The sequence below is a fragment of the Arachis ipaensis genome, chromosome B4, assembly GCF_059453495.1.
Source record: "Arachis ipaensis isolate K30076 ecotype BB chromosome B4, ASM5945349v1, whole genome shotgun sequence".
NCBI lineage: Eukaryota > Viridiplantae > Streptophyta > Magnoliopsida > Fabales > Fabaceae > Arachis > Arachis ipaensis.
Genome location: NC_142439.1, coordinates 75,672,138 through 75,688,149, shown reverse-complemented (window position 1 = coordinate 75,688,149; position 16,012 = coordinate 75,672,138). Strand labels below are relative to the sequence as shown.

Sequence of the window (16,012 nt, the reverse complement as noted above, 5' to 3'; positions counted from 1 at the left end):
AGGTGCACAAATTTAGTGTTTCCGTGTCCATCTGTGTCCTCCTGTATGTTTCGAAAATTTGTGTCTCACCAAACCAAACAGCAGACATGTGTCACCATGTCTATGTCTCAATGAGACATGAACATCAACCAAACGCTACTTAAAGTAAGGACGATTTTAAAACCAAGTTAAATCTTAGGGACGATTTTGTATGCAAAAAAATGTTAAGAACGAAAAAAAATTTTTGGCCTATACCTTGAAAACCAAAATCATACTTAACCCCTCCCTTTTTTATTAAGCAATGGTGCTTATCAAATAATATTTTTTTGGAGAAATTCTTAAAGGCCAATAATTATTAGTATTTTTAACTATTATTTAACTAACACAAGTACTAAATTATTCTTTTACTAATTTATATGTATAAATTTTAAGAAATATAGATATAAATTATATTGATTTATAAAAATAAATTATATTAATTTATGTGGATAAAATTCTAGTATATAAATACAAATTATATATTTTTATATATATAAAATATATATAAATATGGATATAAATTATTACTAATTAAGTGTTAATAAAAAATAATAATATTTTTTAATTATGTAATATTTTTTTTACCTGTGTCTTAAATAAAATACGTTCCCATTGTAATTGGAAACGATCATATATTCTGTGATTTAAAATTTTAAAAATAATTTTATAATATATCACAATAGTTTTGGACAATTATTTAACGTATTTAATTGTAATAGAAAAAAACGTTTTATATAGTCGTTTAAATATAGAATTTTTTTCTCAATTATAAAATAAATATTTTATTTATTAAAATAAATAATTTATAATATTTTTACAAAAATTTATCATATTTTTTATTTTATTTATAATATAAACGAAATAATAATATACATATTTTGTTTACATATACAAATAATTTGTTTTTAGTTTTATTTTATTTATCGTATAAATAAAATACGTGCATTATTATTTCGTTTACACTGTAAATAAAATAAATATATGCGATAAATTTTTGTAAAAATGCTATAAATTATTTATTTTAATAAATAAAATATTTATTTTATTTATTTAAAATAAATTCTGCTATTATATTAATTTATTTATATAATTATTAATATAATCAATATAAAAAATAGTTATTTTTATTAATATAATAATAAATAATTAAATACATATATAAAATTATTTTACAATAACAAAATTAAATTTTTGTTTAAAATTGTAATTTAAGCCTTTGTGGTCAACGTTGACCTATTATATCCAATTAATTAAAAATAAAAAAAAAAAAAACTTCAACAGCAGCTACGTTTGCGTTCTCTAATCCTTTATTCAACTCAAATAATTCTTTCTAGCTATTTTGTTTCGAAAAATTTACATTTTATTTTATTAAATTTTATTTATCCGATATAGACTAATTTAGCTATTATTTAAGAAAGATAATTTTTTCTATTAAAAATTTTTGAATGACTAATTTAAAATATCACTACTTTAAACCCTTACATTCTCTCTCTACAAGACTTTCTCTGTCCACACTCCGCGGCCATTCATATCTCCTCCTACCACCCTTCTTCCTTCCTTCTATTGATATAAAGAGAGAGAAAGAAGTGAGGGCGCAATATATAAACATAAAAACAAACAAAAGGTGGTAGATGCATGAGCCACACCACAACACAACACAATTACACAAGAGACATAATATCTCTCCATTTACACTCTCACCAGTCACCACCTTGTTTCTGTTTTCTCCCAAAATTCTTTTAATTCCCTTTTCCCTCTCTCTCTCTTCTGCCACCTTATCTAAACTTTTCCGGTTTCAGGTATTAAACCAACACATGGCCTCTGTCTCTTCTCATTATTCTCTTTCTCAGTGCTTTTATTTTTCTTCTTTTGCTTTGATGTTGTGGCTCTCTCTCAAGGGTTATTACTTATTCACTCCTTTCGTCTTTTGCGTGTGGTTGGCATTTCGGGTTGACTCCTTGAGAAGTCTTGACTCTTTCTCTCTCTCCTTGCCTTTTGTTTGGGTCTTTGGCTGTTTCTTCGAATTTTAATCGTTAATTGTTGTTGTTGATGTGAATGTTACCTTACCATCCGTTTTCCGATAAAGGTCGTAGGTTGATGAGGGTTGACTTCAACCCGCGGAGAGAGACTTTTCTTTCTTCTGTGACTTGATGATATTTTGTTTCCAAATTCTGATTCCAATTAATGTGTGTGGTTTCCTTTTAACAAATTTGTGGTACCAACTTTTAAAACTGATTTCTCTCTCCCCTTTGAGAATGATGATCAAATTGGATAACAGATTGCTTTCAAACGTTTGTTCTTGGTGTCGGTGGTTGAAACTTGATACTGTATCATGATCAAGGTTTCTTTGCATCTTGTATATGTGTTTGTTTTTGGCTAAGTTGGTCTATGTATGAGGTCATAATCGTCAAAATAGGTTTGGGGATCTTGTTTTCATTGTTTAAGTATTGATGTTTCTTTATTTGCTGCTAGCCTTTGATGATTGTCTACTTATGTCTGGTACTAAAACTGAGAAAAGACATTCCCTTTTGTGGTAAAAAAAGTATATCTTGTTCTCATCACTCATTGGTTTCTTGGGACTTGGGAAGCAACTATTTTGATGTTTATGTTTATGACACTGTCAGGCTTTTACAGTGTTTAACTGATACTGACTTGGAACTTTGTCTTCCTTTATAATAGGTTTGAACTTTGAATTATAGTTCTAACTTATCAGCTGCATCAAACTGTTCTACTCATGTTATAGCTACCCTGCCTCCAAAGTTGAAGGAGCACTTTGGTAAGGTTAGAAATAATCAGTGAGTTCAGATGACTTTGTGAGACGATCAGAGATAAGAATGGTGAGCTTGAGAAGGCGCAGACTTTTGGGATTATGCTCAGGTAATTGTGGAGGTTTCTTAAGGAAACAAAACATGATGATGTCATTGGAAGGGTAGAGTATACTATTAATCTATTATTGGTTATATCTTATGCTTAACTGACAAAAATGAGCAATGTTATTTGTCCTTTGCAGGAAGCAGTTCCTTTGTTGCACCCCTCCCTCTATATTGTGAGAATATAACTGCTACTGAAAATTCAACCCGTGATGCTCGACTGAAGACAGAACAGCCTGCGCTTTCAGATAATGCAAGCATGCTGGACAGTGTAGGGAACACAATTATATGAATGCTATTTTGAAGCTTCATTTTCTTTAATTTCTACTATGGAATCTCTGTTGTTGGTTTTCATATCTGCCTTAGGGAGATTTGGTATTCGTATGACCTAGGTATCAGTATCATTCAGATATTGGTTCTGTGATTATGAGTTGCTTTTATTTTATTTATGCTGCATGGCCGCAATTTGGAAGCTTGAAAGATTGTTTGCTTGTGAAAAAGATGTCTGGTTTTTGTTACACTATTCTCTAACACCCTGAAAAATATTTAATCACTAGAGAATGCAACTAAAGGGCGGTCAACTCAATTTCAAGATCGACAACTTTTCAAAACTTAGCTGTTGTTATCATAAATATTTCATTGTTGATGTTTGCTGTAGTTATCCGAGTCAGTGGTTCTTGACTGCATTGATTTATTGACGCGGAAAGGCTCTGTCCTAAATTTTTTATACTATTATCAGGAAGATTCTTGATTGATTGTCCTCAACAAGCTCATCAATTAGCATTAAGTAGGTGAAATCAAGATTGATGTTTGCCTAGTTGATAAAATAAAAATGTTTATTCCCTTACCCCTTGGCGTGGTTGAGTGTTTTTCATTAATGGGTTAGATAGCTAGGAACCCTGTACTAAACTGTTTTTTTATTTTATTTTTATTTTTTTTTCTGTAGAATAACATTGTCAAAGAAGAACCAGGATCATCAAATGTATCTGGTTCTAGCTCATCAAAAGATCAGCCTAGTCAGCAAATTTCAGGTTTGTTTTTTTAGCAGGATGATATACCCCTGTTACAGTGGCTAATTAGTCATTTTGTTGGTCAATTCATAAGCACTTATGCTTACCTTGTTATTAAGTATTTCATTTTTAGAATCATCTTGTATGCAAGCTTCTTTATATACATGGCCTGCACAGTTAATATCATAAAATGGAATTATATTACCATTAAGGGTAGACATAATGTGAAACCAGTATAAGTAATAAGCAGTAAGTTTGTGTAGAGTAAAAGTCATTCATTTGTGTGGTTTTGTTGCTTAAGCTCATGCAACATGTGCCTTGATCTAGGCATCCAACAATTCATTGAATAAATGGGGTGTTAATAAGGAGTATCAGGGTCCATCAAATAGGGCTGATCTTTGGTGCTGATCTAACATAATGTGTAGGATTGACCATTATAAGAGGCAATCTTGGAGATCCATTTTGGTTGGTTTTGGCAACAGTGCCAAACTCCACAAATGGGAGAAGCATGTCACATCACATGATTCCTCCAGTCAAAGTTACAATGAGTGTGTTAACTTCTCTGAAATGCAGTATTTTGCAACATGAGAATCAGGAATCAGCAATAATGAATGAATAATCCTCTAATGCATAACTTGTACAACATATTTGGCTTTTATAGCTAACTAAAACAATGTGTGAATGACCAACTGGCATGTCTCTTGCCTTACATGGCATTTTGGTGAACCGAGCCAATCCGATTTTTGTTTATTCCCAATGTTCTTTGCAATGATGCACTGTATCATTTATTCATTAATAGGAGGTTACTGAAAAAGGAAGACTGTGTGATGGAAATAAGCGCATTTCTATTAGCTTTCATGCAACGAAAGTTTACTTTTCCATTTTAGAGTGGCTTTGACTGATCTATTATTAGCCTTTTTTATCTGTTACTTGTTTTGCATTGCACTTAGCAGGGCCTCCTGTTAAACGCAGAAAGCGGCACAGAAGAAAGAATTTGCATAATCAAGAGCCATGCTTAATGAGAGGGGTCTATTTCAAAAATATGAAATGGCAAGCAGCAATAAAAGTAGACAAGAAACAGATTCATCTAGGTACTGTTGGGTCTCAACAAGAAGCTGCTCACTTATACGATAGGTATTAATTTGAATTGCAACAAGTTAATGATTTAATGCTAACCATAATCCTTTGTACATAACATAAGGTCGCTAAGATTATGTATGTATTTCGGCTGCTTTTGATAAGTTGCTGGGTACCTACCTCTGTTCTCATTGAGTTCAACAATCTTGTTGTCTATGCATTTTGATGTATCGTTCCTTTGAATGCTTAGGCTTTATTTCTGTACTGTCTACAATAAAATGAAATAAAAAATAATTTGAAGTTGAAATGCAGTTAGTTTCTACAAGAAAGTAGGAGAGCTACTTAGATTATTTAAAAAATATATATGATTACTACTGTATGGCAACTGTTTCTAGTAGGGTTTGACAATCATTTGCGCTGGCAAGCTTGTTGATTTATAGTTTTAAGTGTATTTAAAATACGATGCATGCATTTACTTTGTTATCCAGGATCATATGGCTGTTATGAGATGTTTCTTTCCATTATATTAATGGTGGGGGGGTTCTACTTTGAGATGGTTATATTCTCATTTTGAAAGTTATATTAAACCATAGATTATGACTCTATTAGTATGTTCTTTCTCTGTTTATCTGTAGGGCTGCTTTCATGTGCGGGAGAGAACCCAATTTCGAGCTTCCTGAAGAAGAAAAGCGGGAGCTTCGTAAATTCAAATGGGAAGAGTTTTTGGCGCTGACTCGGCAGGCAATTACACGTAAAAGTAATATTTCTCTTTGAATTATTTCATATATTTTCATGCATCTTTATTTTAAGATTAACAGTTTTATACAAAATTGTAGAGCACAAGCGAAGGCTTGGTTCAGGACCCAGTGATAATGTCGACCTGCCTAATTCGAACAAAGACGATTCGGATAACAAGCAAGGAGTAAGTAGCTTGTCTGCTTGTGAAGAAGACGCAGAGCAAGAAACATCACTCTCTTGATTTCTTAAGAATAGTGATTCAATAATTAAGTGAAGATGAAGACATATTCTAACATTCTAGTTCTACGTCATAAATTCATTCTTATTGTAGAAATTACCAGCACTATGTCATACCTTGATACCATTGTTTATCCTTATACATATGAAATTGCTACAACATTCACCAATAAAAGTCACGTATTAATTGCGTTTCCTATTTATCATTCACCAATAGAATGATTCTATTGAACTTTTAAGATTTGTCGTTTGGAAAAGAATATTTTTTTTAAGAAAAAAAGACAGATAGGTCCTGATCTTTTAAGTTTTTAACAAATATATCTCTGACAAAATTTAAATATAAAAAAAATTTCTTGATTTCAACAAACGGAGGACAATTTAATCCTTCTATTCATTTGCTTCTTATACACCAAACGGAATTGGCTGACGTAGTTAAAATGGTGTCCAGGTGTTCGTTATGGTGCCACGCTGAATGGAGGAAAAAGTTCGAATGATAAATAGGTCTATGATGAAAACGGCGTCGTTTTGCAAAGGTAGCTAATTTTTATTAAAAAAAACTTTGACAAGAGAGAAATTACCATATACTGCCCTAACCCCTTCATGAAGCCAGAACTTCCTCCCCTCCGAAACGAAACTGAAGCGTTATTGAAGAAGGTGGAGTAGGAGAAATAAAGTTCGTATGCTGAAAAAGTTCAATCATCAATCAAGGTAAGCAAAACCCACAACGTTCATGACCACATTCGCGTTAGGGTTCCATTTAGCGTAGGGTGCGATGCATGCAAATGCACTCTGCCATGGTTGTTTTCTATTTCAGTTTTGTTGAAAAAGTTATTGTGTCCTCATTTTAAAGTTTTTTAGTGTTCTGTGCATTGTGGGTTGATTTTGTTTTTGTTAAACAATTACAAATGACTGATAGATATGTGATTTTTGTTTTTCACCATGGAAGAAAGTTTGTGAGCAATGGTAATGGAGGACTTGTTTATGTGAATAGAAAAGTAGAAAAATTTCCAGAGATGGACATAGATTTTATCAACTTTGATGATTTGGTGAAGTTGTATGAGGGTATAGGATATCCTGACTACAAGGCAATATACTGGTTTGATAACACGGCGAGTGATATTGAATCTAGGCTTCATCTTTTAACAGGGGATAGTGGGATTTGTGAATTGTGTGACCATTGGATTAAGAATGAAGAAAAAGATGAGTTCTATGTTTACTTTGATCATGTTGTCAATGGACCTGAGTATGTAGAGGAAGCAGGAGCTGGAAATGCAGGAACTGTGAATGTTGAGTGCATAGAACTAGATGATATCTATGATAATCTGACAACATCATCCTCTGATGACGACTATGAGAGCACGGAGGGCAAACCTTACAAACATCCACCTTCGGGGTATAATGATGACAGTGATGATGAGGAGAGCAGTGGAAAAGAGAAGCGTACCAAAAAGAAAAGAAGTATGACTTACAAGGGAAAAAAAGTGCCTTTACCAAAGAGAAAAATAAAAGAGAACAAGAAGGATCCACTAAAGAGGAAGGATGCACCAAGGAAGAATAGATCAAATGTTGTTGGAAAAAGACCTAATGTACAACCAAGTGTTGGCCCAGTGTAGACCAAAGAGATGGGCTTTATTTGAAATTGGTGGGCCTAGTAATGGGCCTACTATACACTCAAACTCCACTGATTCAGAGTATGACTATGAATACCATTTATAGGATTTACATACCCCTGTTTCTTCTGATGAAGAAGCTGAGAAGCAACATTGGTCCGAGTTCAATGATGAGTATGGATTTGGAGAAGGCCACTGACAAATGAATTTTTGCCGGTATAGAAATTATCAAATGATCAATCGTAGTATAGTCTAAACCGACGCAAAATCCTTCATCAAACAAATCTACAATCTATATCCGAGAGTACTATTCTCCCGAGTCGTTCTCCCTTGGAATTGCCAAAGTGTGCATCTTATTGGTTTAGTAAGCCTTGTTGGAATTCTTGAGGGTTTTTTTTTAGCAAAGTAATGAGGGACAAACAATCAATTATCAAAAGACTTGGCTTAGGGTTGGCATTAGAAATTCCATCCTTATAGTCTATTCAATGTTGACGACAATTAGGCCTTGCTTCATTTAGTTATCCCCTAGGTATAGAGGGAATTCAAATGAGAGCAATCAACTTGAGTCACAAGTCCTAGCTTCACCTTATGGGAATCTAGCTTTAGTGCACTCCAAGCCAACTAGCAATCCCTAATTCCAAACCAACTATTGATACAACTATTCAACTTCTTCCAAGGACCAAACCCTATGCCAAGTGTGAAAATTCTACTCCATAACTAGTGTTGTCATTTTATCAAACATGTGATGAGTGATGAACGGATTTTTGATGGTATAGAATTTCACAAATGAATTCTCGTTGCAAGTATAGTTTCTAAACCAAACAATAATCCTTTCATACAAAAAGTTGTTTGTCACTAGTACAAACCCCTAAAATTTATAAACCGAAGTATTGGACCTCGGGTCGTTCTCCCTAGGAATTACAATAAAGTGTCTTGTTATTGGTTATGAGTTATTTTGGGGTTTTGGATAAGAAGCATGAAAAGTAAATGGCAATGAAAATAAACTAACAACTATAAAAGGCTCTTGGCAAGGTATGAAAATTAGAAGTCCTATCCTAGTTATCCTTCTCAATTGTGATGAGAATTGTTCATTGCTACCACTTAGTTAACCCTTACTAATTAAAGGAAAGTCAAGTGGATGAATTGACTTGAGCCACAAGTCCTAGCCAACTCCCAAGGAAAGACTAGCTTTAGTGCACTCCAAACCAATTAGCAATCTCTCCAATTATCAATCAACAAAGGAATTAGATAACTCAAGTGTCACTAATTACTCTACCTAGGCCAAGAGGAACAAAATCTACACTAAAACTAAAAGAGACATTTCAACAAACACATAAAGTGCAAGAGGAGTAAACATTATTAAATGCAAGAATTAAAGGAATCTACAACTACAAAAACAAGAGATCAACAATAGAAAAGTAAAGAAGAACAATTATTATGAATTACCTCTTATTGAATTGGAAGAAAGTAGAAGGAACAATACTAGATCTTCAACAAAATATAAGAACAACATAAAGGAAATTACAATAAAAGAATAAAAGAAGATGAATGTAGCAACAAAGAATTGAGAGATAGAAGGAGATGAAAGCATGAATTAAAATCTAGATCTAAGATTATTGAACTAAACCTAATCCTAATTCTAGAGAGGAGTGAGAGCTTCTCTCTCTAGAAACTAACTCTCACTACTAAACTAAGCTAATTGGTAACTAACTTCTAAAGTATGAAAAGTATGTAAAGTGATGCCTTCCCCTCAATCCTTCATCCTTTTATTCCTTTCCCTTAGCAATTTGGCGCCAAAATGGGTTCAGAAAAACCTCTCAAATCGCCAGGCACGTGTTGCATTAATGAGGTCATGTGCCATCATCGGCGCGTGCGCGCATGGTACGCGTGCGCGTCCCTGGTCGATTCTGCAATGTGCGCGCGAGCGCCTTGTGCGCGTGCGCGTGCATGGCTGACTTTGCTTCTTTGACTTTTTATGCTTCTCTCCACTTGTATGCTTCCTTCCTTGCTTCCTTTGATCCATGCCTAGTTTCAACCTGAGGTTACTAGCAAACACATCAAGGCATCTTATGGAATCAAACAGAAACTAGAATTCACCAAAATAAGGCTTAAAAGCATGTTTTTACACTTAAGCACAATTATGGAAGAGATAACAAAACCATGCTAATTCTTAGGCTAAATGTGACAAAAGGTTATCAAAATGATCTAAATTCAATGCAAAACAAACCGTCAAATTGGGGTTTGTCAATGAGCAAGAAGGCAAGTCATAGTGAAATGAGAGGGAAAGTCAAATTGAAAGTATTGCAACACAAAGATCTAACAACAAATCTCAAAGAGTAGCAATGAAAATCCAAAATAGAGATGAAATCCAAAATCACAAAGTTGAATTCTAGATCTATGAGAATTGATCAATTGTATCTACTACTTGAAATTGGAGAAGAAAATCTATGACATGAACAAAGTGGAGTGAGAATTGCAATGGATCTCACCAAAAAGTCATTGAAAATTCAGAAATTAGATGAGGATGAACCCTAGTGAAGCTTGGAATCTCCCTCTTCTTCTCCCAAAAAGTGTAACTAACTCTCTCCTCTCTCCAAAAAAGGAAAAAAATATCTAGATCTAGAAAAATGAACTAAAAGTGTCCTTAACCCTTGTTCCTTTGGTCTTCTTAAGCTTTTCCCGCCAAGGTGTTTCTCCAAGAGTGGGATCCTTAACTGCCTCCACGCCTAAGTCACGTGACTTCTTAAAAAATCATATTCGCAAATCGGCGTGCACGCGCAAGGCACGCGCACGCGCCGCTGAGACGTCTTGTAATGTGCGCGGAGGCGTGATGTACGCGTGCGCGCCCATGAAGATCCTGGCTTAGCCGCTTCCTCAAGCCGGCTCTTGGCTTTGGCTCCATGTTGCCTTATCCGCGCGGGCGCGCAAGGTGCGCGCACGCGCCCATGTGGAGATTTCCAAAGCTTAATCCTCATGCTTCCTTCCTTTGTACCCGCCTTCCTTCTCTCTTTCGGTCCATTCCTACTCTATATCCTGAAACCACTTAACACACAAGTCACGGCATCGAATGGCATCAAGAGAAGATTAAGAATGCATCCATTTTAGTGCGAAATAAGCATGTTTTCATTCATGAGGCGAAACTAGGAAAGGAATGCAATATCTTGTATTTTCATATAGAAAGTGTGTGGAATCATTGATAAAACCCCTGAAATCATCACAAGATAAATCCTCAAATTGGGGTTTGTCAACCTCCCCACACTTAGATTCTAGCATGTCCTCATGCTTAGAGAAATGCGAAGAAACACAGAAGACCGAGGGATTGCAAAAGTATAAGACTCATGAAGTGCAACCTACTTATATGCATGCAACTATGACTAGTGCCACTATCCACTTGGTTGGGAGCAAATTAGCCTTCTTAGGACATATGCGAGCACATGGGATACGATGGTGGTCAAAGCATAGGACTTGCCACTTTCTAAGCATGAAATGCAATATGTGCAACCTTGCATGAGGAATGCTCGCGAGAGCCGGGAATCAAAGGATTGAGCATCGAACCCTCGTCGGAAGTGTTTGCACTCCAATCACTCGGTGTTTGGGGTTTATTCTCTCAATTCTCCCCTAATCATGCTTTCCAAGATTTGTTTTTCATCTAACAATCAACAATTATTCAGTGCATGCATACAATTATCATGAGGTCTTTTCCTAGGTTGTAATGGGGTTAAGGTCAAGGTAGGGTCGTATATGGCTAGTGGACTTAGGATTTGAATCTTTGATTAACTTGAACTTTTCCCACCTAACCTATATAATGACCTATACAATTAAGTGCTAACCTAACTACCCATTCCTCACTTTTCCACATACTCATGCATTTTCTTTTCGTTTCACTATACTTATGCATTGATTCCTCTTGAGCTTCACTTTGGGGCATTTTGTCCTCTTTTCATTATTTTTCCTCTTTCTTTTTTTTCTTTCTTTTTCTATATTTTATTTTATTTTTTTTTCCATATTGTTTTTCTCATTTTTTTTTATATACAAGAGTGTCAACGCATGAGGTTTTACATTTGATCAATACATGAGTATGTACCCACTTCCCAATATTTTCAATAATAATACAAAATACCCTCTTATTCACCCAATGTCCCAAGGTTCCCACACTTGAATGATACTCACACACTAGCCTAAGCTAATCAAAGATCCAAATAAGGACTTTTATTATTTTTCGCTTAAAGGCTTGTAATGTGCTAAATTAAGAACAAAGTGGGTTGATCGCAGGCTCAAATTTTGCTAACAAAGGAAGATAGAAGGTAAGGCCGTTTGGGTGAGTGAGCTAATGAAATGATGGCCTCAATCATATAAATGCATGAATACACCAAATAATGGACATAAAGAATCAAACAAATCAAAGATCACAATCATAGGAGGAGAATAATGCACACAAGAAGGAAGAATAAGTGGTTATAAGATGTAACCACACCATTAGGCTCAAATCTCACAAGCTTGTGTTCTTAGCTCAAAACCATGTTCCAAAATATAATTCTTCATGCAACTTTGGCATCAAAGCATTTAAAATTTGCAATGCCATGGTCGTCCCAAAGTGTTGGTTTCCTAAGAGAGAATTTCATTGTTCCAACCAAGCAGATTTATCATGCGAATGGTGTCAACTAGGACCTAATCATGCAACCTATCTTACTAAAACCTAATCATGCAACCTATCTTAATTTATTCAGATGTTACCTACGGAGATCGGTCGGCCGACCTCCCCACACTTAAAACTTGGCACGGTCCTCCGTGCTAGAGGTTAGGCGCACAGGTTGATTGAGCTCCGAGTGTGCCACATCTCCAATGCCATTGCTATCTCCGCTTGAAGTTGCGGTGGAGGTGGAGATATCGGGTTCCTCCATAGCTGGGCTGATTATGCTTAGAAGCCTCTTCACATGAGCATAGCGGCGTTGGTTACGCCTCTCATAACGGTCTAATTTGTTGTGAAGGTCCTCAAGGCGTTGGGCGGTCGATTTTTGTGATGTAGATGAAGTGGTAGCGTGGCCAGTTGGTGTAGGCAGTTCAATGTCCATGGTGACTTCCGGAGGCTTGAGGCATCTCTTGGTTGGAATGATATCACCATCAACCGGTATTGAGGTTCGCCTATCTTTAGTCTCCCGGTTGACGCCGGCTTTCGTAACTAATGCCGTCACTAAAGCGGGGAATGGTAGATTTCCCTTGGCATGAATGCGCCCCATGGATTGGCGGATGGCACGCGGAACGTCGACCGGTTTCTCGGTCAAGATGCACCATATCAATAAGGCAAGCTCGGCGGTGATGGATGACCCATGCGTGCTCGGGAGCACGTAGTGAGCTAGAATTTGGGCCCATGCCGTGGCTTCTTGGGTGAGGTGGCGGACATCTAAACCCTTGGGTCTTCGCTTTATGGTCCCCCGAATCCAATATGCGTCGGGTAAAGCAATGACGCGGAGGATCGCACTCCAATCGAATGCGCGGTCAACGCATGTAGCCAAGACTTCGTGGTAGGCGTCATATGCATCCATTGATGGTTCAACCCCAAGGACTTCTCGGATGGTTTCCACTGTGACCGACACTTATTTTCGGCGCACAAATATTGATGTGAGATGAGGTGAGTGGAAGTTGGAGTAGAATTCTACCACCCAAGAGAGATTGGCCTCCGTTGGTTGCCTTAAGAGGAACCTCCAATGCCTCCGGTCAATGTGTGGCATCACAATCGGACTGAGGTGAGCCGGTAAGACTAGGAGGGGTTCCGGATGGTAATTCCTTTCAATCATTCTGGAGTAGACAAGTTCGCAGTAACGGTTGGGAAACTTGTTTGAATCCTTAGGAGGGTTGTCCTTCTCTAGAACGTCAACGGGGCCCTTAGTCTTCTTCAGGAGGGGCTTGGCCGTTAGTTCTTGGCGCACTTTATTGGAAACTGGCTTCTTGGGGCCTTTCCCCTTGTCCTTTTTGATGACCATCCTGTGGAAGCAAGAAAGGAAAAATATCAAACCCAAAGAAGTGGAGATACATGAGCTCTATGTAATGAAAGTTATGCCATAGAATATGGGTATCTTCGTTACATGACAGCTGCAACATGTAACTAGGATAATGTGTGAAGAGCAAGGCAAAAAATTTTCATGTGGTGCAAGGGTAGTTTAAGCATGCAAGGAAGAAGCATGAGAAGCACACACCCTTAGGGACCATAAATGGAAGGCAAGCGAAGAAAATGGGGATGAATGGTTTGTGGAAAGTGGGGATGCACTCAAAAGTGATTGGTTGAGAGGCAAGGTAGTCACAATAAGTCCAAAATTCAAGTGTGTCTTTCATCGAACACTTGGCGTGCATCCATGAAGTAGTATTTGATTATGTGAAAGAGGGAGCAATGTAACATTCCACAATCCATTATTAATGATTATAGTGCATATTAATTGCAAGAAAATAAAGCAACACCATTCATCTATGCATGTAAGTTAGTTTGAGACCCAAATGCTCATGAAGAATTGGATTGAGAGAGAAGAGGGAGCAGAGACATCCCAAGGGAGCAACTAGAGAAGGAGGGAAGAGAGAAGAAAAAGAAGAAAGAAGCTACCTAAAAGATGGTGCAACTAAATGAGTGATTAATGGACTAAGAGGGAGTCTAGTATAATACCTTGTGAGATGGAGAAGGATATGGAAGAAGAAGAGAAGTGGAATGAGAATGAAGGGATGAGTGTGCCCTTTTTTTTTGTTTAAAGAGGGCGTCGATCACCGGCGCGTGCGCGTGCAGTGTGCGCTTGCGCGGGAAGTGAGGTGGACTAGGGGCGCGCGCGCGCACAGTGCGCGTGCGCGTCCATACGCTTGGGCTGGCGGCGCAGGAGAGGCACAGGGGTGGCATAACTCTCTGGACGAAGTACCAGAGATGGCTTCAGTTCTTTTTGGCGCGCGCGCGCACAGTGCGCGCGCGCGTCCTCGTGGTTGTGCCGCAGGCATGAGAGGGGCCTGGAGGGGGCTCAACTCTCTGTGAATTGGCCCAGAGAGGGGTGTAGAAGAAAGGGGCGCGTGCGCGGCTGCGGCGCGCGCGCACATTTCGTGCTTGCCTTATGTGGACGCGTGCGCGCCAGGTGCGCGCACGCGGCAAAGGTGCTGGGCTGGTGGCTTAGTGTAGGCTTGAGAGAGGCTTAACTCTCTGTAGAATGTACTAGGAGGGTAGCAAGGCAATCGGCGCGGACGCGCACAGTGCGCTTGCGCGCCGATTGGCAGATTTCGCCCATATGCGCGGACGCGCCAAGTGCGCGCATGCGCAGAGGGGTGGTGTTTTCTAAATTTGCAAGTGTTTACACTAGTTTTGACATTTCAAAACCCCCCCCCATACAGCCACTTAAGCACTATAGCAGGGCATTTTGCTTGGTAAACTATCAGGGAAGTCAACAAATGAAGTGAAGTGTCTATGTACAAACATGAAGTCAAGTGTTTATGTACAAATCTCAAAGGAAGATCTTACCATGGTGGGGTGTCTCCCACCTAGCACTTTTGTTTAACGTCCTTAAGTTGGACTTTCAGTGGCTTATAGTGTTTGTTCAAGAGTTGCATCCCTCAAGAGGAACACTTCAATTTCCCTGGCGTTCTTTCTTTGCTCACCATGATACAATTTGAGACGGTGACCGTTTACCTTGAAGATGTCCGGGTTTGATGGGTGGCGCAAGTGGTAGACTCCATAAGGTTCTACTTTCTCCACTTGGTATGGCCCATCCCACCTTGATCTAAGCTTTCCGGGTAGTAATCTCAACCTTGAATTGTAGAGAAGGACTAGGTCACCGGGTTGGAATTCTCTTCTCCTAATGTTCTTGTCATGGATGGCTTTCAACTTTTCCTTATAGAGTCTAGAGTTGTCGTAAGCTTCCAATCTCAAACATTCTAATTCCGCCAATTGAAGCTTTCTCTCTACTCCGGCTCCACCCAAGCTCATATTACACTCCTTTACGGCCCAATAAGCTTTGTGTTCAATCTCCACCGGTAAGTGACATGCTTTACCATATACAAGCCGGAAGGGGCTCATGCCAATGGGTGTCTTGTAAGCCGTTCGGTAGGCCCACAGTGCTTCGGAGAGTTTAATGCTCCAATCTTTCCTATTCGGCTTTACAATCCTTTCTAACACATGCTTGATTTCCCGGTTAGAGACTTCGGCTTGGCCGTTTGTCTGAGGGTGGTAAGCCGTGGCGACTTTGTGGATGATGCCATATTTTCTCATGAGGCCGTCTATTCTTTTGTTGCAAAAGTGGGATCCTTGGTCACTTATGATTGCTCTTGGGGCGCCAAAGCGACAAATGATATTGTTCCTCACAAAAGAATACACAACATTAGCGTCATCCGTTCGGGTGGGGATTGCCTCCACCCATTTTGACACATAATCGACAGCTAGCAAGATGTAAAGGAAGCCATTGGAATTTGGAAATGGTCCCATGAAGTCGAT

The 16,012-nt window shown here is 38.0% G+C and overlaps 2 protein-coding genes across 7 annotated transcripts; both read left to right on the top strand.

Moving 5' to 3' along the window:
- The first annotated feature begins 1,482 nt into the window (after positions 1 to 1,482).
- Positions 1,483 to 6,151, top strand: LOC107639353 (Integrase-type DNA-binding superfamily protein). 6 transcript variants are annotated; one of them, XM_088484096.1, is made up of 7 exons: positions 1,483 to 1,817; positions 2,698 to 2,895; positions 3,029 to 3,159; positions 3,835 to 3,919; positions 4,849 to 5,032; positions 5,611 to 5,732; positions 5,812 to 6,151. In XM_088484096.1, exons 2-7 carry the CDS (start codon positions 2,853 to 2,855, stop codon positions 5,952 to 5,954), a joined length of 708 nt encoding a protein of 235 aa, XP_088340222.1. In that variant the 5' UTR covers positions 1,483 to 1,817; positions 2,698 to 2,852; the 3' UTR covers positions 5,955 to 6,151. The 6 variants fall into 6 exon arrangements, with proteins under 6 accessions (XP_088340222.1, XP_088340224.1, XP_088340227.1 ...); XM_088484098.1 differs by having other exon boundaries at positions 1,516 to 1,817; positions 4,852 to 5,032; XM_088484101.1 differs by lacking the exon at positions 1,483 to 1,817 and adding an exon at positions 1,828 to 1,917 and having other exon boundaries at positions 4,852 to 5,032.
- A 201-nt stretch (positions 6,152 to 6,352) lies between these two features.
- On the top strand, positions 6,353 to 11,364 carry LOC110271078 (uncharacterized). Its single transcript, XM_021121183.2, has 2 exons — positions 6,353 to 6,483; positions 6,561 to 11,364. The coding sequence occupies exon 2, from the start codon at positions 6,856 to 6,858 to the stop codon at positions 7,561 to 7,563; it is 708 nt and encodes a 235-aa protein (XP_020976842.1). The 5' UTR covers positions 6,353 to 6,483; positions 6,561 to 6,855; the 3' UTR covers positions 7,564 to 11,364.
- Positions 11,365 to 16,012: the final 4,648 nt, after the last annotated feature.